General features: G+C 41.5%; 1 protein-coding gene across 1 annotated transcript in view; it reads right to left on the reverse strand.

The window, feature by feature from the left end:
* Positions 1-27,627, reverse strand: part of ILDR2 (immunoglobulin like domain containing receptor 2) — a 56,677-nt gene that overhangs the window by 25,858 nt on the left and 3,192 nt on the right. The window contains exons 2-3 of the mRNA XM_010373377.2: positions 13,516-13,848; positions 12,490-12,609 (exon numbers count right to left, since the gene is read on the reverse strand). Of these exons, the coding sequence (XP_010371679.1) occupies positions 12,490-12,609; positions 13,516-13,848 (453 nt within the window). The remainder of the gene's footprint in view (positions 1-12,489; positions 12,610-13,515; positions 13,849-27,627) is intronic.

The following is a 27,627-nucleotide window of genomic DNA, read 5'->3' on the forward strand; positions in this document are numbered from 1 at the left end:
TTCATATCACACTGTCACAAACTCTATCACATTCACACACTTTGGATTAAATAATCAGGGTAGAAACATGCATTGTGAATAAAATAACTTACCTATCTTACCTATAAAATTCCCCATTTCAGTTGTTTTCTGCCACTGCCACTGCTGAAGTTATCCTCAACTGAACTCTTTGTACACATTCCTGCAAACCCGCTCGCGGTTGGAATGTCCCTCATTTATTCATTCATCATTCATTCATTCAACAGTGAAATTTATATTTAGCTAGGTGGAGACACAGGGGACAAGAGGTGTTCCCTTGAGACACTTGAGAGGCTCACAGTCTAGCCCAGACAGAACTCAGCTTCAGTTATCTGCTTCTGTGCCACAAGACCTATTAAATCTTCCCACCAAATTAATTTTCATCAGCCCTCTTTGCATTTTTGACATCAGGTTCTGTCTGGTCATGGGGCCTTTCCCTAGAGACCTAGTCCTTGCCTGGTTTCCCACTTCTACTCAGAACATTATCTTTGCACATTTCACAACAAATCATGTCCTAGTGGCATTTCCCCAAGTTTTTTTTACACCTTTTTCTTGGTAGGTTAGCCCCCTCAAAGCAAACTTTACTTACTTTCTTTGCTCAGATAAGCATTTGAACTGCTTTGTTCAATTCCTTACCACATAGAGTACGCAAGACTGAGATATGTTCTGACAGAGTCCTGTAAGAATGCTGCACTAAGAAGGTGCTTCCTCATCCATGCTCCCTAGGACCACTGCACATGCCTGCACTAAAGCACTTACCTCGTGGCTGTAGTGGGCCTTTACTTTTACATGTGCCTCCACTAGCAAGATGGAAACCCCTCCAGAGCAGGGACTATGCTCTATACTTGGCATCTCCAGAAGCCCAGCATGAAGAGGCACCTCACCCACCCATCAGGAACTTGAAGTGTTTCCAGTAGCAAATCCCCTTGTTCAGTAAGCAGGGTTTCTAGCTGGACTTCTGATTTGCTGCTCATTATAGTGACTTTATCAACCTCGGGTGGAAATAGGCTTTTAATGAAAATATGAAAGAACTATTCATTTCTTCATGCAGCATTATTCTATATACTGCAGAATGTTTAGCACTTCTGAACTCAGGGAAGAATGCCAGGAGCATTCTCCAGTCACTGGAATATCCCCAAATGCCATCTTGCTATCTAAGGAGACAGAAGCACCACCCTACCCCACACCAAGGAGCTGAGAATCACCAGCCTAGTGTATTTTTGAGGAAGTCATTACAGAGATACAATACACATAAAAATTTCAGCCAAAAAGACTGTTTTGGTCTCTACTCTTAAAACTTAAATCCAAGGTCTAATCATTTCCAAGCCTCCAAAGTTGCAATGGAAAGTACAGAAGTTCAGGATTTAGGACAAACTTGTTTTCAGAACCTGCTTACTCAATCACTTGACAACACATTGTTTAATGCATTGGAACTTAGGAAAAGGAAGTATAACATTTCCTTTATCTTTATGACACCACTGCTGACAGGAGAGTTATCTCCATTTCTTTAAACTTACTAAGCTGGAGTCCTCCTAGGGTTTGTCAATACACTATACAGATGAACTTTCTGTTCAAGACAGTGAGGAATGCCTTTCTTCCCCAGCTCCGTGTGGTTCCCCTCTTCTCCCTATGTTTAATGCACATCTCAGCTTCATCCCACTTTCAAGCTTTCCTCAGATGCCCTAGATCCATTTTCAGGGATGTACTGTATCCACCCCCTGTTCTGTCAGCTCCTAACCCTCCAAAATGTTTCACTCCTATGTCTTTGAGGAGAACAGATGCCTTTCTCTGGCCCTTTTAAGTGTAAAGATGTTTCTATGGCTATGCTTCTAAGTGTTAAGTTGTTTCTATGGCTATTTGGAATTCCAAATAGATTGGAAATTTCCCAAGGGCACACACATCCCAGTTTTTATTCTATATTCCCATGGCAACCATGCATTTAATAAATATAGTTTATGACTATCTATCACAAATGTGGATATAGCCTCCCTTTCTTTTATATATATTTATAAACTATGTTCTTAAGCATTTCATATGTTTACTTTTTCTGTGTCCTTTACATTTTAGTTCACTTTAAATTATAGTCTTAAAGGAGAAAAATTCTGAAACTGAATTCTATCCATAAAATAACTAGTATTGGACTATCTACAATTAACTGTTAATAAATGCTTTGGGGTTGGTTTTTTGTTTTTGGCAGTAGTTACAAGCTTGGCCTAAGGAGCTGAATTCTATTCCCACAGAATCCTAGAATCAGATTTTATGACCAGAAAGGATCTTAGAGGTCACCTAGTCCATATTCTACCCTATGTTTCAGGGACCTGAGGCTCTGAAAGGTTAAGAATCTTACTCCATGTCACACAATTCATTAATGATCAAGCCAGGAAAACAACCAGGTGTACTCACCCCAATTCCAGTGTTTTTCCCAATATCTCACCACCCCAAAACATTCACTTATCCTTCATTTAGAAATGTGCACCAAGTGCTTTCTAGTCTCCTAATATTTATAGTGAATGACCCCAAAATTTGTTCATGTTTTTGGCATTACTGCTCTACTTATGTAATTAAAATATAATTTTTGGATGTAGGAAATGTTGGAGATAACTGAAATTCTCAGCACCTTTTAAAGTTGCAACCGGAAAAAAATGATCACTGAACACATCATAACACAATATGAGCTAATTAAAAGGCACTCACCATGCTGCTACAAATAAACAACAAAAATGATTGCAAAGTAATCTGACTTCACAAAGTGCTATAGTGATTCAACCTCCACCCCCAGAGACCGACTAAATACAAATGATTATTAGAAATATAACATGGTCTACTTGGCCTGAGGTGAAATGCAGAAGACTGCTAGATTGACTTTAAAACGCCGTGGAGGAGTGTGGGATGTCATGGAAGGGGGAAAGTGAGTTTCTTGGAGCCCAGCATAGTGTCTTGAAGTCACTGTGCTCCATCCATCAGACTACCACAGATATAAAGATAGCAAGAATGGCCACTTTCTTCAACCAAAAAAGGCCCTGGCGGTCTCAGGCAGACACAGAGGGGCACACACTTGGTACGTCTCAAACTGTCAAGAGTTCCTGCCCTTTCCTCCGTGGCCAGCCCCCTTAGTGTGAAGGGGTTGGCCATGGGGCCTTTCCCAGATCCTCTCATGGGAAGCCAATTCAGCAAAGTCGGAGGCACAGCCCCCGTGTGAACGCAAACCTGCACGCCTGAATAGCGGCAGCTGGCTTTGGAGAAAAATGGGACGACTGTCTCCTGCCCGGCTTTCAAGAGCTGCCATTCTTTCTTTCCAGGGGCTGAGCCGATTTCTTGGTGCCACCCACTCTCGCGCCTGCCCCCCGCCCCCGTTTCCTCCCCCGCTCGGGCCCGCGCGGGTCCACCCGACTACAATGCAGCTGACCCAGCTGCTCCGGCTCCTGCCCGGGGTAACCACGGCAACCGCGGGCCGCCAGGAATGCGCGCTAATTGAAGGCCGAGTTTCCTCCCACAGTGATGAGCAACAAGTGAAGCAAAAATAGTGAGGCGGAATAAAGGCTGTGAGGAGGGGGCGGTGGGCGCGACCGGGGTGGCTGGGGGCTTAGGGAAGGGGAAATAGCGCCTGCAAGACCGCATTTGTTCTCTTAACACAGGGCAGTAAACGGCCGCGACCGACGTCATTTACGGTTCAAAAATCTTAGGGCAAATTTTTCAGAAAACAACTATTACGTCAACCCCCCATCTCTTTGCTGGGCCCCTTTGCTCGATTCAAGTATGTAGATGAATGGAGATGTATGTGCACATACATAGGTCCCCAGGAACGAAATGCCAGCTAGCAGCAGGGTTCCGCAGGTGGAGGTGAGCCGACACTAATTTCCCCTCCAGCCCTCTGGATCTTCTGTTCTCTTCAATCTATGGGAGACCCTTCAAGGTGGTCAGCAGCTAAAGATGCGCGACCATCACACCAGTTTGCCTAGACAGTTCCGGTTTATGCCTGTTGTCTTGCCAGAAATTAAGTCCCCCCTTTTCATTCTCAAGAGTATCCTAGTTTGGATGATAAGTTGTAAAGTCACCCTATCTAAAGTCTTCCCAAGCCCACCCAGATTCTAATCCAAGTTCAGTGTTCTTCAGACCCCTCCAGACTTCATCAAATGGCCTGGGCTGTGTGACCTAATCCTTGTATTTACATTAGGCAGTAAACACCCTGCAATTAACTAAGGGTCATCCACTGAGATATGGGGGCTTCCAACAGCAACCAAAAGATAGCATGCTGAGACAGAATGCTTTCAAATCCACTCACAGGAAGATTTCCACTGGGCTGATTAGGGTCACCACTGGCAAAACACAGTACAGATGTCATTGAGAAAATGTGAATCTATTAGCAACAGGATTGCCAATTCACAGATAGCCATTAAAGCCTCTGCCCGTGGAATGTGCTAAGGGAAAATCAGCTCTTTAGCAGGAGTCCCCAAATGTAGAATTCCCTAAAGAGGGTTCCCTCAGATTAGGGATGACACGCTGGTGATGTGGTGTGGGGAGTGGTAAGGGGTGGGAGAAGGGAGCTAACATTTACTAAGTTCTTTGTGCATTTAATCTTCACAATAGGTCTTTCATGTAAATTTTATTACCCCTCCCCATTTATTCCGCTAAGGAAACCCATGCTCATAGACATTGACTTGTCCAAGTTCATATTACTGCACTGAGTCCAGGGCTGCCTGTCCCCGAACCTTCTGCTGTTCACAGTGGACTTTATCCAACATCCAGAGAGACCTTTGGTCAAGATCATCTTCACAGCCTCAGCACTATTTCTATGTGGAGCCAGATAATTCCTTTGGGGAATGGGAGAGCTGTCCTGCATTTTGTAGAATGCTTAGCAGCCTCCCTAGTCTCCACCCACTAGATGCCACAGCATCCCATAAGGTGTGACAACCAAAAATTGTCTCCAAACATTGTCAAACATCTCCTGGAAAGGCAAAATTGCCCCTTCTTGAGAATCAATGGCCCACATATTTAATATCCAAATACAGCTTTAATATTTTCTTGTATTGTTCTCTAACTGCTTCAGAAATATACCTTTTATCTTCACCAGAAGACAGTAATTTTTATAAAGACAAGACACTGTCATTTCTTTATTTTGTATCCTCACTGTGCTAGGGATATAATATGCAAAAAATAACCATTTTTAAAAATCATAATTTAAATACAAATCATAATTGAAGCAAAACTGACTCCACTCCCATGGTGCCTATCAAAGAGCAAAGTTGAGATTATGGAGTAGAAAGGTCTGAAGGCCAAAGGAAGCTTCTTGCAAAGAATGAAAGGCATGATCTCACATCTTTGAAGGAACCACAAGCCCTACGCCACTCTTCATTCAATAGAATGAAGGTTATTGGTAGTCATTAACCAGAATCAGATTCTAGTTGACATTTGGCTAACGTTTCTGGCTCTTCCCTCTCCTCCATCCCTTCAATGCATTTTTTTTTTTCTGGTTCTTTTTAAAAACAAGACCAGCAGGGGCATCTAGGTAAGCTCAGGGCAGAGCAGGCCAAAGCTAGGAGAGAATGCTGGGAGAAAAGGCAGTGGGGCTGAGGCCTGAAAAACCACTACTCATTTGTTTTCTGTCTCTCATGGGAAACTATGGAGTTATTTCAGCTGTTCTGGACACCTGAAGGCACAGGTGTCTGCTGATGATAGAAAGGATGATTCTGCTTTCTTTGGGGTAATCAACCCTACTGATGCATAATCTGAAGCATATCTGATGCATAATTGAGTTTACAAATGAAAATATAGGCACAGCTCAAGTCAAAAGATGTTCCAAAGAAGTAGCCTCCAAATTTATGGTGAAAGTGTGGCTCTGTAATTAATTCCTTTTCTCCCTTCTGCCAGGAGTAAACTTTTTCTTCCTTCTCCCCCAATTCTTTTTCCCTCTTCCTCTGTTTGTAAATCTTAGAAAGAAACAGCAGCAGCCACTCTCAGAGATCAAAGTTTTAGCAGGCAACAAAGACCTCCAAGGAGGCTGTTGCCATGGGAACTCTGGGAGCTGAGGCCCTTTTAATCTTCAAATCTCCTTGGTTAGCAGCACCAGGCTGGGGCTGGCAAAGAGGTGGAGAAGGAGGGAGGGGAAGCATTGGCAACAAGTAGCCTTTCTGAAGAGACTGAACTAAAGTCAGAGGGGTGGGGGTGGACAGGATTCAAACTGAGGCAGCAGTAACACAGGGGCGGGTGTGGGGACATTCCTGCATAGCCTTAAGACACACACTCCCATCAAACATCCCTAAAGTCAATCGCGAATTCTGAGACGTCCCCTCCCAAGAATTGACTGATTTTATATTAGGTTATTAATGGCTTTTTAATACTAGTTGACGGAGAAGTTTATTTTAAAGCAGAATAACAATTTCAGGCACAGTACTGTAATTTGATCATATATATATACATATATATACACACACACACACACACCTGCCCATTCCTTTACCACTTGTCTACATAATATAACTGTACTTCTGGTTAAATCACAGGAAGGGATAGAAGAAAAAACAGGAGCGTGACAGGAAAACAAAGGCAATTCTGTGGCCTTACATCCGTGGGGAAGAATCAATCCCAAATGAGCGCCTACTCACAAGGACCTGCTGGGAGCATACCTATTTCTGGCCTCCTGGATTAGCATTGCATTTGGACCATAAAGAAGCACAAATGGATGAATTTCCCAAAATGTTAATGTTTGTAAATTTGGACCATAAAGAAGCACAAATGGATGAATTTCCCAAAATGTTAATGTTTGTTATCTGCCTGCCTGACATTCTTTTCTTCATTTGGAAACAAATTGCCAGAGTTTTCTTTAGGAAGTTATTCTTTTTCCTTTTTCCCTTCAGTTCATAGGGTTCAGTTGGGGTTGGTGGTATAGTACAGTCCTCTCACACAAAGGCCACCCCCAACAACGGGACTTTTACTGAAACTATGGGGAAAGAAGCACTTTATCCTCTTGAGATAGAAGGTGCTAAAGACCATGGAAGGGTGGATCTGCTGGGGGCCGTCATCTCTGCCTGATGCAGAAAGATCCTGCCTGAAAATGATGCTAACATAGACAGTGCAGAGCCAGGAGATGGAGATAAGGAGACAGAGATTCTTTAACACATAATCTGAAACCCAGGACTCAGCCATGCTTGAAGCTAGGAATACCCCTGGATTTATCTGTTACCTAAATCAAATTATCTGTTACCAGAGTTCCCCTAAGCCAGTTTGAGCCTCTATCCCTTACAATAAAAGAGTTCTGAAAAATACAACAGTTAGCTTTGGATAGTGAGATCTTTAGGAGATACTTTCTTTTATACTTTTCTGTTTTGTTTGAAATTTTTACAATAAGCATGTATCTTTTTTTTCTAAAACAGAAACAATATTAAAATAACACAAAACAGCAGTATTTGAGGTATCACCCTCAATAGAGAATTAATTCTGCCATCTGTGGATCTTTTAAATAAAGTCAAAATCACAGAAGGTATTCTGAAAAACCATCTTGTTTATCATATCACCAACAAGATAACCTGTTCCATATTAAAAGTTCATCAGAGAAGGAGTTTCTTATAATTTCCCTCAACCATCCATAGTTTCCAAAAACTGTTATTTCCCATTACGAACGTCTTCCTTAAGGTGAATCTAAATACCCCTTCCCTCATATCCTCTTATTCTATTCTTGGCCCACAGGCAGGGGTGTTCATCCAGTCACATTTCCTCCCAGGCCTTTTTCCCCTTTTTCTAATTAAAGGCCTTTAAAAAAACAAGTTACCACATAGGACATCAGAAAGAAGGGGTCAAGCCCTCAGATTGTACATCGAAAGACATAAGAACAAGGAAAGCTGCTTTTAGATTTTAAAATAACTTCCCTGTTTGAGCCTTCCTGAAATGGTGAAGTCCTTTGCCTGCCAGCTGGAGATGCCCCAGGGAACTTTATTCCTATCCAAACAGTGGCATGGTTCCAGATTATAAACAGCCTGTCCTTATCATTGATCCTAGACAAATTTCTAATCTTGGATGACAGATTTCTGGACACTCCCATCTTCTGTGACTGCTGGTATGGCCCTGTGATCCCAAATGACTGTCTAAATATTTCTAAGGTACCTGTCACTGTCATCTTAAAGCACCAAAACACTATATGCATTTCCAACTTCACAATGACTTTACCTTCTGAATCATTAAAAAGATATTAAAGGGTGTTCAGTATAGTTTTTGTGTTTAATGTTGAATCAGTGGTTGTCCTCCCATTTCTGTGAATCACATGTTTTCGGATATTTCTGAAACCACTGAAAGAGCCATCCACAGTGATTTGTGGATGGTTCAGATGTATAGAGTGGAAGGAGGGGTGAGTCATGCTCAGTGGGAAGGAATGCAATCTAGACAATAACAACTATGCCTTTGAAGTCAGAGCTTCGGTCAATGGTTATGGGCAGTTTGACTAAGAAATAAAGTGAAATACTGAAGCAAACCTGGAGCAAGTAACAATCATTACCCATGGCCTCAAGCAGTAACTTTTTTTTTTAACATAGCTTATTCTATAGCTTCTTCATACAGACAGGTCATGTGGTAGTGCGGAAGGAGATAAGGCTAGGAATCAAAACACTTGAGTTTGATCGATGACACTTTTTTAACTGGGATATTAGTCATAAAACATAGACATCAATTTTTTCATTTGGAAAATAATACCTGCCCTCCTACCTTACAAGATTATTACAGAACAATTTTATAAACTACAACTTATTTTCAGTGTACATTAGTATTAGTGCTAGATGTAGTAATGGCATCCTCTGGTAGACACACATTGTTGTTTTGGCATACCACATCTATTCTTCTTTTACGTAACAGTGTCTTAATTCACTTCGGTGAATTAATTATTCTCTATTTCTTGATAAAGTAACCACGAAGAGCCCCAGCCTCAAAAGGCTAAGCAGGGGACAACTGAACAAACTGGGTCAACAGAAACTTCACCTACCCTGCTTGCTAATAAATGTTCTGACCCTAAGATCTAATCCGATTCCTCTCTTCAGATTTCTTCACTGGTTCCCCTAAGCCTTCAGAATCTAGTCCAAACTTCTTAGTCTTGCATATAAGATACTTCACAATCTTGCTCCGTCAACTTTTCCATCCTCACGTTTCTGAGTATAATGAAGAAACCAAATTCTTCTTAACTTTGCCTCTAATTTATATCTTTAACCCATCTTTCTTTACTAATTAATCTTCTGTAATTCCAACCTATTTTCTGCTCCCCATTTTGTAATCATCTTCAAGAAAAGCTACAGCAGTTGACTCTTTCAAGCCACCATCAATAGTTTCTTTCTTCACTCTTCAGAGATTAGTCTTCTTAGCCCTGACCTACTGCAAAAGACCACAGTTTATTCCTCCGGGTTCCTTGTGAATGAACATCAATCACCCTGTATGTTCTTATAACCAACCTGTTTCTCCATTTATCTCTGTCATGAGGATTGATTTCCTGGGAGATCATTTTCTTATTCATCAAGGGAGTCACATCAATCATGTTCATCTGCTTTTTAAACCAAGAACTTTAGAATAGAAATAAAGCTCAAAAGTAACTTAACTGAATACCTTTTCCTGTGCATAAGTACCTCCAGGGACAGAGAACTCACTTCTGAGAATACTTATTCCATCTTTAGATGTCTCCAGTTGTTAATGTTAGAAGTCTCCAGCTCTTCTTTTACACTGAGATAGACTCCCTCCCTTTGTAACTTCCACTCCTGATTCCATTTTATCTAGCTAGACAGAGTATGTTTCCATTCTGTCTTCTATATAATTTCACTTCAGATATTTGGAGACACTTCTCATGCTCACTGTTCCAAGTCCACTTTTGCTAGACCAAATCCTCCAATCATCCCTCATATAAAATTCAGTGACTGAACCAGGTTCATGAACATTATAATTAGCAAACTGTGGGTCCCAGTTATCTTCCCACAGAGGTCTTCATCTCCTTAGGAATGAACTCAGAAATCAGCTTGCTCTTCTGGTCTCACATAAAAAGAATACTTAGGCCAGCAGGATGAAATAATCCCAAAATAAGAAATTTTACAACTGTGACAGCATTTTGAAATACTGTATAAAGAGGTGTGAAGACAAAAAAAACTCAGAATTTTGTATTTGGAAAGTAAATACAGTGCTTTATGGACTCAAAAAAATTTTTGTAGATTTCAAACTAACCCCTTTAAATAAGTACACAGCTAGTGTTGCCCTAAAAAGTTTCCATGACAAATTTATCATGCTTTGAACATCTCTAATGTTGAACAAAACAGAATGATGTGTTTCTTTCCCACCAAGAGCCCTAGCATGTCTCTATTTCATGAACAGGCTGCTTCTACTGCAACGAGTTCGGATTTGCAGCCTCAGTAAGTTTTCCTTTATGATTCCTTTAGAGTTAATACTGATATTTTTTCTTCATCTTTCCTCCCATAATTGGCAACCACTGTCATCTGAACTTCTGTTTTACTCACCTCTCCGCTGCTGGCCCTTTTTTTCCTTGAGAATAGCATATTTGCCCAAGTTGCTTTGCATGTTTTGATCCAGAGGACTGCCCTTCATACACTTTAACACATCCTCAGATGACAAAGCTTTCACTCTATTCATTTCCCCATGTTTGCAGAACAACTGGGACCAAATTATTTAAAGTGGTTTTTACCTGGCCTCCTCTTCCTGCACAGGCAATTACTTCTCTGCAAATGGCTGCCCTGGCCAAATAACTATGTTTGCAATTAGCTAATTGTGGGCTCGTGAGCCACTTGTTCCTTCAAACTTGGCTATTAGAGTTGTGATTAAGCAAAAATGTGTCTTTTTATTCCTTTCTGATTTACAGAGTCACAGTAGATCCCAGATCCGATCTCCCTATGTTCTTTTACAATGTCAATATAAGCCTTTTACTTTTTCATTTCCTGCTGAATATCAGTCATATTTCCATTCTTTTACAAGTCACAAGTTACACTTTATATATTGGACCCGAAGACTTTGTTTGAATTAAGTCAACCTTCTAATAAGGCAGACCATTATTACCTTAATCCAATTTACAAAATATAATGAGGCTGGGTGGGCGAGGTGGCTCACACCTATAATCCTAGCACTTTTGGGAGGCCAGGGTGGGCAGATCACTTGAGGACAGGAGTTTGAGACCAGCCTGGCCAACATAGCAAAACCCTGTTTCTACTAAAAACTACAAAAAATTAGCAGGGCATGGTGGCACACGCCTATAGTCCCAGCTACTCAGAGGCATGAGAATCACTTGAACCTGAGAGGCAGAGGTTGCAATGAGCTGAGATTGAGCCACTGCATTTCAGCCTGGGCAACAGAGTGAGACTCTGTCTCAAAAATAAAATCAAATAAAATAATTTTGTAAAGTAAAACAATAAAAAATATGTTAAGGCATCAGAATAGTTATTTTGCCAAAGTCACACAATCATGATAAAGACTAAAACTAAAAATCTTCAATAACAACTGCCACTTTCTCCCTAGGGATTGAGTTTCTCTACAATTTTTGCATACGGTACCAATCAACCTTCAACCTCATTTACTTTTAATAGGAGGCACCCTTACGAATTCCTCCAAATTGCTATCACCTGGTTTCTTGGAAGCTACAAAAATGGAATTTCTTTTGAAAAATGGCTTTAAGTGTATCTCCTGAACTACCTTTTTCCCTATAACTATGCAGTTTCCTTTCTTATTTCTGTATGTTCTAATTTTCTTGTTCAAACAACATTAATAGAGCACAAAATATGTGCTCAATTTTCAGTTTCATACAAAGAGGTCAGCTCCCACTGACATTCCTCCAATCCACAAAAAAGGAAAGTAGCCAAAAGTAATGAGTTTTCATTTATGAGGAGATTAATATTAATAAGGATTAGATGTATTTGCTTTGAGAATAACTTGGACACTTTTAGGTTTCAAGATATCTGGCTTCCAATTAAACACTAGTACATCTCCCAAGCAGCTCTTTTTATTGGGCATCTTTTATTACTGAACTCTCCAGTTTACAGCTATCTTTTCTTATGATTGTTTTAAGTGGAGATAACCCAGTGGGAAAAGATTCCTGATGTCTCCAGAGGTTCTGACACATCAGTGAATTCTTATCTCTGTGTAATCTCTACCTTGCTTCAAAGGCCTCTAGCATTTTCTTCAAAATTAGCATATAACAAGACAGAGAAATCAAGGTTAAAGGTGAAAGTGGAAAGGGAAAAAAAAAAAAAAAACGAAGAAACCAGAAGAAATATTCGGGACAATGACAAAAGGTGGGGGCGGGGGGCGGGTCATAGCTTTCAAGAAGTAAGACCTAATAAGTACAGCTACTGCTCATAAACAGCATATTCTAAAAGGAAATGTGCATGAAAGATAAAACTGTGTATGCAACCTGCTAATGCACACAGGGGTAGAAGTGAGAAGAGGTATAGGATACAGTGCAAGTGCAAGCGGTCTAAGATGAAAATGTCACCTGTGGTTTTCACTTACCCAACACCAGCAGTTCCACTGAGTCCTCATTTTTCCCCTCCAGATCATCTGGGGTGGTGATAATACAGTAATAGAGTCCGCTGTCTCCCCACATAAGCTTTCCAATTTGAAGATCTGCATCTGTTATCACAAAAAGAAGGACTCAGTCCTAAAACTCTGTCCTCTGAAAGAAAAACATTGAACAATGGGGGTTGGGAGGGGAGAACCCTTCTAAGGTATCTGCAGTACTTTTTCTTTATCTGGATGGTGGTTGAAAGATGTGTGCTTTGCTTAAAACAAACAAACAAGACCAACAGAACCATAACAAAAACTAGCACCTCTAAGGAAGGACAGTTAGAGCCTGCCAGAAACCGGTCTAGTTCTAGTCCAGTTTCAGGAGTAGGAGATGGCTTTGAACCAGGCCTGCAGAGGCCCCTAAGAGCCAGGAAAATGCCAGAATTATTCTGAACTCCTGGAAATAAGCTAAAATCACAGGACTTCTTCAAAATTCAAATAATCAAATAGGTCATATCAGACTCTTGGGACCTTTCCAGAGCTTTAGAGAGCAAGAGAAAGGGTGGAATTGATGCAAAACCACCTGGGGCTTGGGTCAAGCATCTACCTGGCTCTGTTATTTGTATGCGTACATCCCTTTTCCCTGCAAAGAGTCTGCTTTCCACATTTGGGAAAGGACCCTAAAGGCTAATGTCAAGGTATAGGATGTTTGACTGAAGAAGTTTTTCCCCTAAAACCCGTTTCAATTCAGCTCTAAAAACAAGCTCCTGAGGCTTGATGCTGGGCTCTGGAAAGACTCTTTCCAAAGTTCAGCTGTATGTCTTCGAGAGATTTTACACGATTCACCCTTTTCCCCCTCACCATCCCGCTGAAGCAATGATAGGTCTCTTGATGCTCTCATTTCCAATAAAATAAAAGTCTTGAGGGTCTGAAAGGGTGAGAGGCTAGGATATCACCTTACTGACATAAGGGAAGGGAAGAATGAAACTAACCTCCCTCCCATTCCTAGATTCAAAATAGGGGCATTATTACCATGAACAATTGTGATCTCTCTGCCCCTGTAGAAATCTCCCAGGGTGACAGTCGAGCCCTGTTTTGAAGCTACTACTCGAACAGTCCTCCTGCTGTCTAAACAATCCAAATAGGGGTCCCATTCCAGGTTTCTCTTGCTGAGAGATTGGGCCCGGGTAGAGGACATGCCCAAGGATTCTCCCATGCGATCCTGGCAGTAGGACTTGAACTTCCACTGCACGACTGCAGGCTGATGGGAGGATGTTGAGAAGTGGCAGCGAAGCACAGTGGGCTGGAAGAGCATGGCCACCTTCTTCTTGTCAGGCACCGTGACCTGAAGGCCTTCGACCATGGCTGCAAAACAGAATAAACATGTCCAAACAGTGTCCATATCCTGGACCTCACCTTCCACCACATAGTCACACCTTTCCACTTCACTTCCCTAACTTGTGTCCCCTCAACCTCATTTTCACAATTACAATTAATGGCATTAATATCTATCTGGTTGCCTTGTGCAGAAATACACCCTCTAATATAGTTTGGATTTGTGTCCCTGCCCAAATCTCACGTCAAATTGGAAGAAGGGGCCTGGTGGGAGGTGACTGGATTATGGAGGGCAGGTTTCCCCTGTGCTGTTCTCATGATAGTGAGTGAGTTCTCATGAGATCTGATGGTTTAAAAGTGTGTGGCACTTCCACCTTCACTCTCTTTCTCTCCTGCTGCCATGTGAAGAAGGTGCTTGCTTCCCCTTTGCCTTCCACCATGATTGTAAGTTTCCTGAGTCTTCTCAGTCATGCTTCCTGTTAAACCTGTGGAACTGTGAGTCAATTAAACATCCTTTCTTCACAAATTACCCAGCCTCAGACAGTTCTTTATAGCAGTGTGAGAGTGGACCAATACAACCTCACTCCCTATATCCAGTCAGGCATTAAGACATGTCAACTTAATCTCTTAACATCTTTAATATTTCATCCCTCCTCTTTAACCCCATTACTATTACCTTTGCTTAGACTCTCTTCATTTCCTCCTTGTAATATTACAATAATCTTTTGGTTTCCCTGCCTTCAATCTGTCAACATCCAGTACACTCTTCTTGCTACAGTTCAGATGATCTTTCTAAACTGATTGTTATGGCTCTCTTTCTTAAGACCTTTCACTCATCCTCCATAGCCCTCAGGATAACCCAAAGTCCTTGGCAAGGTACTCCATCATCCAGTTCCTCTTACCTCCTCAGCCTTACCTCTTGCCTCTTGAAACACCTCTCTTTGAGCACCAAGCTCCAAGAGTATCAAACAACTAATAGCTTCCCCAGTGGGATATCCTGTTTCATGCCTCCAGGTCTTTGCACATGATGTCTCCTGTTTCTGGGATGCTTTTCCCTCACAAAGTTGCTTGGGCAACTTTTTTGCATCTTTTAAAACCCAGTTCAAGGGCTTCTTGTAAAGCCTTCTCTGACCAATAAGTTTATCACTTCCTCCTTTGTGCTATCAGTACACCCAGCATTTTCTTCTAGACATTTACTCTCACAGTCTTCCAGGTATTTCTTTTCATGCCTGTCAGGCCTGTCAGACTTATCTTGCTGCCCTGGCTTGTGAAGTCCATAGGTACTCAACAAATATTTGATAAATAATGACAATGAAGCCAGGAAGTATCACTTCAGGAGGAAGTGACTTCCCTTCCAGCTGGTGACCCAGCAAAGGGGACATAGATGAAGAGGAAAATCAGTCTTTGAGAGAAATGGAGGATTTCAGATCAAATGCAGTAGACTAAGTTCAAAAGCTTTGAAGGGTAATCAAAAGAAGGAAAAAGGAGGGGGTGCTAAAAAGCAGATGAGAAGTTTAAGTGGTAAAAAGATCCAACCTGAGGCTTGGTGACCAGGAAAGAATGAGAAATTTCAGTGAATGAGAGACCAGGGGAGTGTTTGAGAAGCAAAAGTCCCACATGAACTCAATGATAAGATCCAGAAATTCCAAGCAAAGGGAACATAACTTTCTCAGTTGAATGGGAGAGTCAAGAGTTTCTAGCTTGATGTGAGGTTAGAAGCAGAAATAGAATTATGATGAGAGGCAGAAAAAACGAATATGAAGATATGATAAAGAAGTTCCAAATTGAATCCAGGAGACTGCTAAGTCAGCTTCAAGTAGCTTGGGGCAGAGACATGCAATAAAGGACTACTTTCCATGGGGTCCCGTCCTTTATTAGTGCCAGTGTTCACAATGACATCCTGCAAAGCCAACTCACTCCCACAGCTAAAGCATAAACTTATTTATGAATATGCCTCTTTACTGAAGGACTCTTGACAAGGGAAAGATACATATTTGTACTCATATCTTCTGACATCCAGACCAATGTCTCTATTCAGTGAAAGGAACGATGAAAAAGTAGGTCCTGATTCCTGTTGGGGAAAAGGGTTTCTGCATTCTGTAACATCTGGAAGTGAATACAACAGAGTATTTGAGATTCATCAAATCTCAAAGCATTTTGGACCTACCCTGTGCTCAATAGCTACCTACAGAATAAATGAAGAAATGTATGAGCAAGTGAATGGCTATTAATATGGGAATTTCTAGGACTTTGCAGAGGAAATTAGTTAAATGAGTCAGAAGTGTAGTAAAATAGTGTTGGCATCAAATAGGAATGGCTTTGAATCTCATCTGATCATATACTAGTGATTGTTTCTTAAGCAATCAGAGACTCATTTTCCTCACCTATAGAACGAGCATCATAATACTTACTCTCTGAGTTGTTAACAAACGTTCTTTCATTGGGCACCTTTGGAGAGTAGACTCAGTAGAAGAGCACTGTGACCGGTAAAGAGTAGGTCTCAAATGCCAATTCTCCCTCACCTTGCCAACCTTTCCCCTCACCTCCCATCCTGAATCTTGATAACCATCCATCACCACCAGGCTTGATTACATCCAGATTATGTAGATCAGCCCCATCAAAAGGCAAACAATTCCATCTGGAAGCCCACTGAAGAACCCTAGTTCCCATGCTTCCCTTCACCACCACTAAATGTTGATGTGGCTAATTCCTTTCTCCCTCACTTACGTAGCTTGATTAGGAAAATCAATTTCTTTATAGTTTCTCCTTAAATTCTAGTGCATTTTTTAACCTTGTAATTATTCTTCAAATCCTTAGTTACACCCCAATTTTTCAGGTAATAAAAATGGGAAGAAGTGAGGTGAAATGACTTCAATTAGCAGTGGTTGAGGCTGGATAACCACTCACAGGCACCATTCCCATACAAGGCTGTGTGCTTGACCACACTTCTTTTCTGCTCCACTGCTACTCTGGCACTGCTTGGGAAATCACATTTCCTAGCCTTTCCTTTTTTCTCCTTTCTGACTTTTGTTTTAGGTTCAAGGAGTACATGTGCAGGTCCATTACATGGGTAAATTGTGTGTTGCAGGGGTTTGGTGTACAGACCATTTCGTCACCCATGTGGGTGCTGTACAAAAGTGTGGTGAGATTTATTTATTTTTTTAGAGAGAAAGTTTGGGGTTTTGTTCATTAGATAATTACTAAGAATAACTTTCCAAGCTCTCTTCTCTGTTAACGAGATTAGCCATTTGAGCAAGCCACTGGCCTCTCTTAATCAATTATTAATAGAGGTTGGTCAATTCTCAGCTTCTATTACATAAACATAAACTCATGCTCCAAAAAAATAAAAATAAAAAATACATTCTCAGAAACATCTGCCTTTTTATAGCATGATACTTAAAGGCATGGGTTTTCTAGTCAGTCCTAAGTAAGAATCCAGGCTCTACATGACCTCAAGCAAATTACTCAACTCTGATGAGTTTCAGTTTCCTTGCTGGCAAAACCAGAATAATAGTAACTACCTTATGGAGTTGTTTGAGGGTTAAGTGAGATTGTGTCCTAAGTATTTAGAATAATACCTGGTATATAGTGAGCATTCAATAAATGTAGCTGCTAACATTGCTGAGGCTATCAAGAGCAGTCTGCTGACTTCCGTGAAGTTACAAACCTAGAGCTACACAAGCACAGAGATCAAGGTGTGAGATGTCGAGTGTATATAGGGCAAAACCTGCACAAGAATGCTGGAATATGTCATCAAGGGTTCAACAGTGAACTGTTGCCTGGGTATGCTCCTCACTGCACATCACTTATGCACCTCCTGGAACTCAGAAGTAGAGAGTAACCCTGTGTGTGTGTGCACACATGCATACACATGTGTATACGCACAGGCACAATGGGACTCTAAGCTAAAGGTAGATCTGGAGAAGACAGGACTAGAATTCCAAGTAAATGTCAGTTTATTGGATCTTTGAGAACCACGGAGTGAAGTGTTGGAGATAAAAGTAAAAATGCCAATCCCTCCTTCCGCACCACAGGTTTCAAACTGTAAGATGAATGCCATCCAGTCCCCAAACTGCCCTGACCAAGTTTATCAGGTCCCCCATTTCCACTGGAGGGTAGGGTCTAGAAATGCTCTTCTGGCCCTAACCCTGGATCCCTGGTGAGTGCCTAGGTTTCCTACAACCACTGGGCAGCATCTCTTTCTCTCAACTTGTGTTTACCTTATTTGGAGACTGTTTTCCCACCTTGGTATCCTGATTTGCAATTCAGTTGCTCCACTGGGTCTGAACCCTTGCCCTGAACTCTGGCCTGCCTGCCTGGGACCTAATACCAGCCCCTTCTCCTGAGGGTCGGGTATTGTTTCCTATACTCTTCATGCATGGCTGATCCAAATCTGAAACTGTGATGCTGCTATCCATCTAACTTCAAAAAATACCTCTCATGGGACCCCCACAGATCAGGCCTCTCAGAGCTGGTAGCTAATTTGGGTGGGGACTAGGATTGCCAGTCCCCTGTGGACACTGAAGTTTGACCTGGAGATACCCTCTCTCTGGCTCCCATTCCCAAGAGGTCTGCCCTGGAGTAGGGGAGTATCCTGAGCTGGGGTTCTATCTCTTAAGAGTTTTTGTTTTAGTTTTTCAATTTTCCTACTTGTCAGATGCCAAAAACCAGGTACCAAGAACAAGTACTTCTTATGCTGCAGTCTATACAGGCTAATAAGAATATGTAACTATAAGTTTGAATTACAGATAAATTAAACATTTTCAGCCTCTTTGTAGTGATAAGCTGTGCATTTGATCTAAGAAATCTCATTTGCTCCTAAGGTTCCAACTACCAGTTATGTCTTACACCCCCAACTCCCTTAAGCCTCATCTGCATATTTAACAAACACTTTAAATTAAACATGTCTAAACCTCATTCATCATCTCCTCTTTTCCCACCCTAGTTCTTTTTTATAAACTCATCCTTTCTCTATCCCTCGCTCTTTTGCCAAAATACCACTTAACCTATTGCCCTAGATAGAAATCTTAGTTTTGATAATTTCCTCTCTGTCCCTGACCACATTCAATTGGTCGCTAAGTCTAAATACCTCTCAAATTTGATCCTTTTCTCTTCCCACTGTCACTCCCTTAAATCAAGTTTCTATTTCTGCTGCTAGATAATAGATGTAAAATGTTTACTGTGTGTCAGGGATTGTGCTAAGCACTTTTCATGTAGTATCCTAATGAATTCTCTCAAAATCCTATAAAGTAGGCATTGTTATTACACCTGTTTTATAGATGAAGAGAGTGATGCTCAGAGAATGCTTGTATGTATGTATCTTGCCTAACATCTCAAGGTTAGCAGGTGACAGCAGTTCAGGTTTGAACCTAGACTGACTGGTTCCAAAGATCTTCACCATCCTTTTACACAGGTCCTCACCACCACCTGGGTTTGACAATAGCCAACTAAATGGTCTTCCTACTTTCAACCCAATCCACTCTCCATATTTTTCTAGAATACTGTTTTAAAAACACACATCAATCATGTCAGTTCCTGCTTTAAGGCCTCCATCGATTCCCCATTCCCTCCAGGACAAAATTGAAATACCCTGACATGGCATATAAGGTTTTCTCCTTGACATGGCCCCCAGTATGCTCCAGTCATACTGAAATATTTTCCATCCTTTGACCATAAGTATGTTATCCCATCCTCCTGGGCAAATATCAGGCCATGTAACTGAAGGAGTTCCTGGGAGGCAGACACAGAGAAGCACTGAAAAAGGGTCTTGCCCACACATAAACAAGCACACGCTGGCACAACGGGAAGGCTGGGCCTCCAAGTCCAGGCACTGGTAACACCATATGGGACTTGAGTTTCAAACTCCTATAAAGAAATTTACAGAGGTGCAGAAAGAACCTGTGCTTCATCCTATAAACTAAAGCAGGTATTCTGGAAAACTAGAGAGAGGCACCTTAGCAGAGAGAGCAAAAGAGAGGAAAAGAAGTGAAGCAAGGCAAAGAATTATACTGTAGAGAGTACATCTATAAAAATTAGACCTTCTAAATCAAAAAAAAAAAAATTAAGAATTCCTCACTGAAAGAAGGACTAGAATTGAAGACCATGGGTGGTTTTCTGCTTTGCAGAGGAGGGAGTCATCATTTTTAGACCACCAGACTATTCTTTTAACTGTTTTGGTGCCCTGACCTCCAGGAAAACCACCCTTGACTATCTAATTTTAATTCAACCAAAAACATATTTTGAAACACTACTCTAAGTTCTGGTAAAACAGATTTAAAAGACCAGTCCCTCATCTTGAGAAATTCAATGTAAAGTTCATTTCTAACTATAAGGTCCCTGAGGGCAGGGGCCAGGATTTGGTTGACTTTGTATCCCTAGCATACAGCAAAGGCAAAGAATATAAGTGAAGCTAAAAAATGTGGAATGCATCAATGAATAAATGAAAACCGAACCTGTGAGTCTGAGGGGCCTTTCTTAGCAGGTGTTCCCCAGCTCAGAGAATGGATCTGGCCAATAATTAGGAAAATTGCCTAAAGGTAGAGTGAAGAGTGACAGCTCAGAGCAGCAGCCCCCATCTCAGCTAATCTCCAGGTGTAGGTACCTCGTCACCAGGCTAGGGAAGATCAGCTTCAAGTGCAGACAATGTCTCGCTGCATGTGCAAAAAAAGGTCCTGCTCCAATTCTCACGTAAAGAAAAAGATTCTATATATGATGAACTGTGTTCTTGCAAGAATCACAAACACAGACTCTAAGGCAATGCTATTCTTATTTTTAGCACTCTCAGTTTTCTCAAAGTAAGTTCCTTTCCCCCACTAGTTGTAAGCTATTCCTGCCAGCATCTTTGGGATGCAGCCCTATAAGCACAGCCCCATTTTAGAGAAACAAAGATTGCTGCTAAAGGTCATGGAAAAATATCATCATTAGAGACAGGCATCTTTAGAAATACTGTATAATGCTCACCGCCCCTTAACTCTTTTGAGTACCAAAAGCAGGATTTGACCTCAGAATTGCCTATTCCTCAGCGTATCTTGGCCTTCAGATTCTTTCTTCGTTCAGTATGACAATATAGTTTGAGTATCCCTTATCTGAAATGCTTGGGACCAGTAGTGTTTCAGATTTCAGGTTTTTTTGGATTTTGCAATATTTGCATATACATGAAGAGATATCTCGGGGATGGGACCCAAATCTAAACACAAAATTCAATTATGTTTCATATATAGTTTATACACATAACCTGAGGGTAATTTTATACAATATTTTTAATAATTTTGTATATGAAACAAAGTTTGTGTACATTGAACAACCAGAAAGCAAATGTATCAGGTATAGAATTTTCCACTTTTGGCATTACATAGGCACTCATAAAGTTTCAGATTTTGGAGCATTTTGGATTTCAAATTTTCAGATTAGCAGTGCCCAACCTGTACAAATCTTTCTTTGCCTGCCTTCAAGTTAGGTATTCTTTTTTTTTTTTTTTTTTTTTTTTTTTGACAGGGTCTCTCTCTGTCACCCGGGCTGGAGTGCAGTGGCAACATTGTGGCTCATTGCAACCTCCGTCTCCTGGGTTCAAGCAATTCTCCTGCCTCAGCCTCCTGAGTGGCTGGGATTACAGGCACGTGCCACCATGCCCAGATAATGTTTTTGTTTTTTTGGTTTTTTTTAGTAGAGGCGGGGTTTCACCATGTTGGTCAAGCTGGTCAAGTTAGGTATTCTTTAAGAAATTTCTCTTTTGTTTTACAGTTTTAACACGTTGTCCCAATTTCCTAAAATACTTTTTAGGAACAACTAATGGGCAGGTTTTTTTCAGTGTAGGAGATGAATAGGGGGATGAGTAAACACCTCCTCTGGGTTTGGTCATAATTCAGACAAGGAAAGAAAGCTTGTTCAGCCTTTAGTAGCACTGTCAGGATGAGAATAAAACATTTTGGGAAATATTTAAAGACAAGGCTAAAAGTATAAAGACAAAGAAAATGCAGCTTGAATCTTTTTTTCTTCTCGAAATAGGAACTATTCATCGCCTTGATAAACTTGTGTTAAAAAAATCCTAAAAAACTAAAATAAAAAGGCTTTACCAAGAATAGTAGACACTGCCTTGGAATCTGCCTGTTTTCTGAGTCTCATTCTCCAGCTTTCCCATTGATTCTGTGAGTTAATCAACTTCTTTCCAATAAAGTCCTTTCCTGCTTAATTTGGCCAGAATCAGTTTCTCGTTTGTTACCATGGTATACCTGATTGCTCAATCCACTTTAGGATTAGGGTAACCAGATGTACCGTCTTGAAATTTTTAAAAACATGATAGTGTTGTCATATGTTTTCCCCCAAAGAGTCTCAAAAGCAGCAATGTGTCACTCTTTTCCAAAGGGCCATGGTAAATACCAGTGCTGCCACTGCCCAGGTGGATTTTTGCTCATGGCATAGTTATTATTTGCTGCCAATAACTCTGGCGTCTGTTTACACAAATCATGCTATTCATCAAGCATATTTTCTCCAAGTGTGCCATCCTTTCTTGTTCTCTGCCACCACTGTGTAGGTAAAAGCTAGAAACATTTTTTCTGTCTCATTTGCCTCATCTTCCACAGATCTGAAATGAATTCATGGGTGATGTCTAGTTGGCTTACATGCTGTTCCAATGGGACAGAGCAGTGCTAAAAGAGGTCAGTCTTTACCCTGCAATGTGGAGGTACTTTGAAAACTGTCTTGGTTTCCAAGTGGGTCAGACTTCTGGGATGGAACAGCCATTTAGACAGGAAAAAACTCCTCTAACAAAGCTCTTATCAGCCTTTACTAACTTGTTATCCATATCTCCTGTGTAGATCTCTTTCCTAAGCTCCAGAATCAAATATACAACTTCACTGTCCATCAGGATGTTATGCAAGCACCTCAAACTCATCCATCTGTAGATGGAGACACCAACCATCTCCTTCTTCCTTTCAGTAATAGAAATTCCCAGGTTTAATTTGGCCAGCCAAGTAGTATATATTTCCTAGCCTCTCTTTTAGCTAAGTGTGGCCATGTGACTAGGTTCAGGACAAAGGTATGTTAGGAGAAGTGATGTGTGTAACGTCTGGGCCACCTCTCTCAAAACAAGTGGCTTGCCCTGGAACTCTGCTTTTCTTGCCCCTTCCTGCTGAGGAATGGCTATGAGCAGTCTTGGAAGCTGCATGTTGGAAATGGTAGACTTATCCCCACAGATTTGGACTCTTACAGGAGGGAGAAATACACTCTTTTGTGTGGGTTACAATATTTTAGGATCTCTTAGTTATAACAGCTTAGGCTATACTTCAAATGGGAAGGAAGGAAGGTAGGAAGGTAGAAAGAGAGGGGGAAGGGAGGGAGGAGAACGTTCATCTTCCTTCCTTAACATATTTCTCCTAGCAGGATGCGGTGGCTCACGCCTAAAATCCCAGCACTGAGGGAGGCCGAGGTAGGCAGATTATTTCAGGCCAGGAGTTCAATACCAGCCTGGCCAACATGGTGAAACCCTGTCTCTACTAAAAATACAAAAATTAGCCGGGCATGGTGATGTGTGCCTATAGTCCCAGCTTCTTGGGAGGATGAGGTACAAGAACGGCTTGACCTGGGAGGCAGAGGCAGCAGTGAGCTGAGATGGTGCCACTGCACTCCAGCCTGGGCAATAGAGTGGGACTCTGTCTCAAAACAAAACAAAACAAATTTCTCCTCTTGTGTTAGTTCATGTTGATGAATGGCATCTCCAGTAGTCCCCAGCCAGAAACTTGGAGGCACTTTGACACTCTCTCCCCTTCAACCACCACATCCATCCAAGCCAGTCCTATGTCCTCCACCTCTGGTCACTCTGTCCACTTCTCTCATCCTCACTGTACCATGTGAGTTGAGGATCTCATCGTGTCTTGCCATGCTTTCTGCAAGTGTCCCCTAGTTGATTTCTGCTACAAGCCTTGTCCACATCTAATCTACTCTCCACACTGAGGTCCACATGATATTTCTAAAACGCACATCTGATTGTGCCACTCTCTTGCTCTGATTCTTAAAAGATTCCCTCTAGCCTTCAGGAGCACAAAAACTCCTCTGAGATGGGGCCACTACCTTCCATTCTTCCTATAGTACTAAATATTCTAACCACACTAAAGCATTTGAGTTTTCAGAAAACATCATGCCCTCCCTTGATTCTTGGCCTTTGCACAGGCTGTTCCCTCTGCAGATTCCCCCTCCCCCATGCCACTCTTCTCTAGCCAACTCCTACTTATCCTTCAGGACTTGCTCAGCTATCACTGCCTCTAGAAGCTTCTTCGTGTTCTTACAGCAGTCACAGTACCCCAAAGAATCACATCACTTTCCCTGAGAATTTCTTATTTAGCCATCTATCCCCCCGACTAATAACAAGCTCCCTCTGCAGACTTCTAAAGACTGATACATGGTAAGTACTCCATACATGTGTTGAATAATTTAACCCAGTTGTATTTATTCCCAGTGATGTTTCCTCCCCATCCTTGCGTTGGTCCCTGTGGGCAGAGTATACTTACCACCCCGTAGACTATAAGCTTGGCCACATGACATGTTGGGTCAATGGGTTGTGAGCAGATGTGCCATAGATATGGCCAAGCAGAAGCTTTAAAGCATTTGTATGGTTTGGCTCTGCCCTTGCCCTGACCCCCTTGAGCATTTGCTCTCCACTGTGAGAACAAAATGCTCAGATAGTGGTTGCTCCTTCATCCTGGGTCTTGGAGTAAGAAGAGAATTGGAATTGAGCCAAGTCCACCAAACCTAGCCAATCCATAGCTACCCACAGCTGACTGCAGGTCTCATATAATACGAGCAAGAACTAAGTGTATATTGTGAGCTATTGAGATTTGGGCGCTGCTTGTTTCTGCATCAAAATACTGACAAATACATCTAGTTTGGGTTCATAATAAGCATTGAGGGCCTACTGAGTGCCAAATATTGTGCTAGAAGTTTTATATAATTTCATTTTAATTATCACAACAATCCTATAAGGTAGGTTAGCTTTCCATTTTAAAGCCAAAAAATAAAAATAAAAAAATAAAAAATAAAACCCTAAGCTGGCATTCAAATCCAGGTCAGTTTGAGCCTTACCACCACCCCTACACACTGCCTCCTGGTGAGCCAACGGCATGGAAGGAGTGAGGATACAGGGCCTCAGCTGAATGCAAGGGCCCTACTCCTAATTCAGCACCACTTTTTGTAGGGTTCCACATGCTGAGGGAGAACAGAGGAAGCAGCATGTTCTTCTGAGTTCTTCCTTGTTCCTTGGCCTGTAAAGAATTCTAGTCATCCAAAACACCTTATTTCATTTTCAGAGAGCCAAAAACTATCTTGAAGACTGAGACTTTAAGCATGCATATGCTATAGCTACATCCTGTGTGGCTCCTGAGAGCACAGCAGCAGCCCTTGCTCTGTGTGCCATCACAGATGGGCTCTGATGTGCCATCAGTTTCTACTCTGTCACTGGGGCACATCCTCTGCTCTCATGTGCCTTGCTGGAGTCCTCTTCATTCGCTCCTTTCCCACTAGATCTCAGGATTTCATTACGAAAAACTAACTGCCATTGTTTCTCACTTTTCTTGCACTATTTCCCTGAGTTCTATGAACTCTGTGCCTCAATATCCAATGCCCCATAATAGACACCATGTATGTTCTCCTAAATCAGGAGTTATAGTTTGATCTACCTTAACCAGAAAAGAATGTATTCCCTGAATTCAGGCTCTTCAAATAACCAAGTCATATTAAGGCAGTTACATTATTTCTTATCATTTTAACCAGTAAGGTATCATGGACTTCGACAAGTCATTTATTTCCTCTGAGCCTTGGTCTTCTTAAGTATAGGTAGGCAACAACAGCCTTACTTACTTAGCAAGATCAAATGGGATAATGTCTATAAAAGCCATTTAACACATAGAAAAGCATCATAGCATGTAAATAAGTGAGAACAACATTGGGAAAAAGAAGGCATAAGAGTTAAAATAGTTGGAAGGGGTGAACAGGTGAGTCCTAGAACAAAAATTTTGAACTAGAAGGGACATTCTAGGACCAGGTTGGCTGGAGTAAGATTCATCCCATCTGGTCCAAAGTACTTGCCTCACTTTACCAGTTCCCAATATGACCACATTTAATTGTTCAGAGTAGAACCTGTCCTGTACAGCAAGAGCTCCATTTGTTCTGAAAATTCGAGCAAGAGCTCTTCCTTTCTACCTGGTGTTTTTCATTCCAATCATTAATGGTCTGGGAAAGTCTGAAAAGAAAAAAAAAAAAACTGGGTCTCCCTTAATGGCTCTTCCTGGGTAAATTATAAAAGGAATTATGTACCTGTTACTCTTTAGCTTTCATTTATAACTCATCAAATTTTAATGGGGAAAATTTCAGAACCCTAGAATCTTAGAGCTGAAGTTAACTTTAAAAATCAACTTGCTCAATATTTAAGACCAAGATCCAAACCCACGGTTATACAGTGATTTATGGAGGAGGTGGGACTAGAACCTAATCCTCAGCTCCCAGGTCAGGGCTCTTTCCACTATCCGTGTCCTGATACTAACACTACTAACACTGAACTAAGCACTAGGTACTTGCACTGTGGTGCGAGTAGTGCAGGAATACTCACACTGATACTTAAGTTTATATAAACTAGCCACCCAGAATATTCCTATGTCTAAAATGTAAAGAGTGATGAGATGAGGATATTGAAACAACTTCCCTCTCCTAGTCCAGAGAGAAGCATCCAGGCTGGGGGATGATGCCGAGTTGGCAGAGCTGTGCTAAAGTGATGAAAGAAGATGAACGAGGTAAGTTCCATGGAGAAAAGTAGAACAGAGGAGGAAGAGAAATTGGAAGGTATACAGGACAGGAAAAGAGATAATGGAAGCTGAGGTGTCAGCAGTCTCTAAAAGTGATTCTTCTTTCTCCAGGGCTAATAACAACATTTTAACTCTCTACACCCAAGCCTATCCTTCAGTCACCAGCTTTCCCACAATGCTACTCCACAACTGGTGTCTCCATCAACAGACTGAGTACCTTAAAGGCAAGGGCTATGACTTATTCATCTTATTAACCCCAGCATAATTTCTGGCACATAGGAGTAACTCACTCACTGACTATTCATGAACAAATATCTTAACTCAGCTATCACGTTTTCTGGGAATTTGTTTCCGAGCTGCTGCACCACTCCTGGTTTGGGTTGAGTGTGCTTCCTCCATGCTCTCACAGCAGGGGTATGGCTCTCATCAAAGGACCTTTAACGACCATAACAAAATGACTGGAAAACTTGGTTTTTGGTTTTTGTTTTGAGATAAGGTCTCACTCTGTTACCCAGGCTGGAGTACAGTGGCACAATCTCAGCTCACTGTGGCCTCTACTTCACAGGCTCAAGCAGTCCTCCCACTCAGCCCCCTGGGTAGCTGGGACTACAGGTGCAAGCCTGTAATCGGCTAATTTTTTTTGTATTTTTTGTAGAAATGAGGTTTCACCATGTTGTCCAGGCTGGTCTCAAACTCCTGGGCTCAAAGAGATCCGCCTGCTTCAGCTTCCCAAAGTGCTGGGATTACAGGCATGAACAACTGCACCTGGATGAAAACCTAGTCGAATTACTGACTAGACTGACAACTCTTTGAGGGCAAGGACTAAGTCTTTTAGTGCCTCATTTTCAGTACTTATTATAATCCTTAGAAATCACACAAATTTAATATGTGCTTGTATAATAGACAAACAAGTGAAACCAAAAGAAATGCTAAGCCAGGGCCAGGCATGTGGCTCACATCTGTAATCCCAGCACTTTGGAAGGGCAAGGCAGGCATATTACCTGGGGTGGGGAGTTTGAGA

Source organism: Rhinopithecus roxellana, chromosome 8 (assembly GCF_007565055.1).
Source record: "Rhinopithecus roxellana isolate Shanxi Qingling chromosome 8, ASM756505v1, whole genome shotgun sequence".
NCBI classification, from domain to species: Eukaryota; Metazoa; Chordata; class Mammalia; order Primates; family Cercopithecidae; genus Rhinopithecus; species Rhinopithecus roxellana.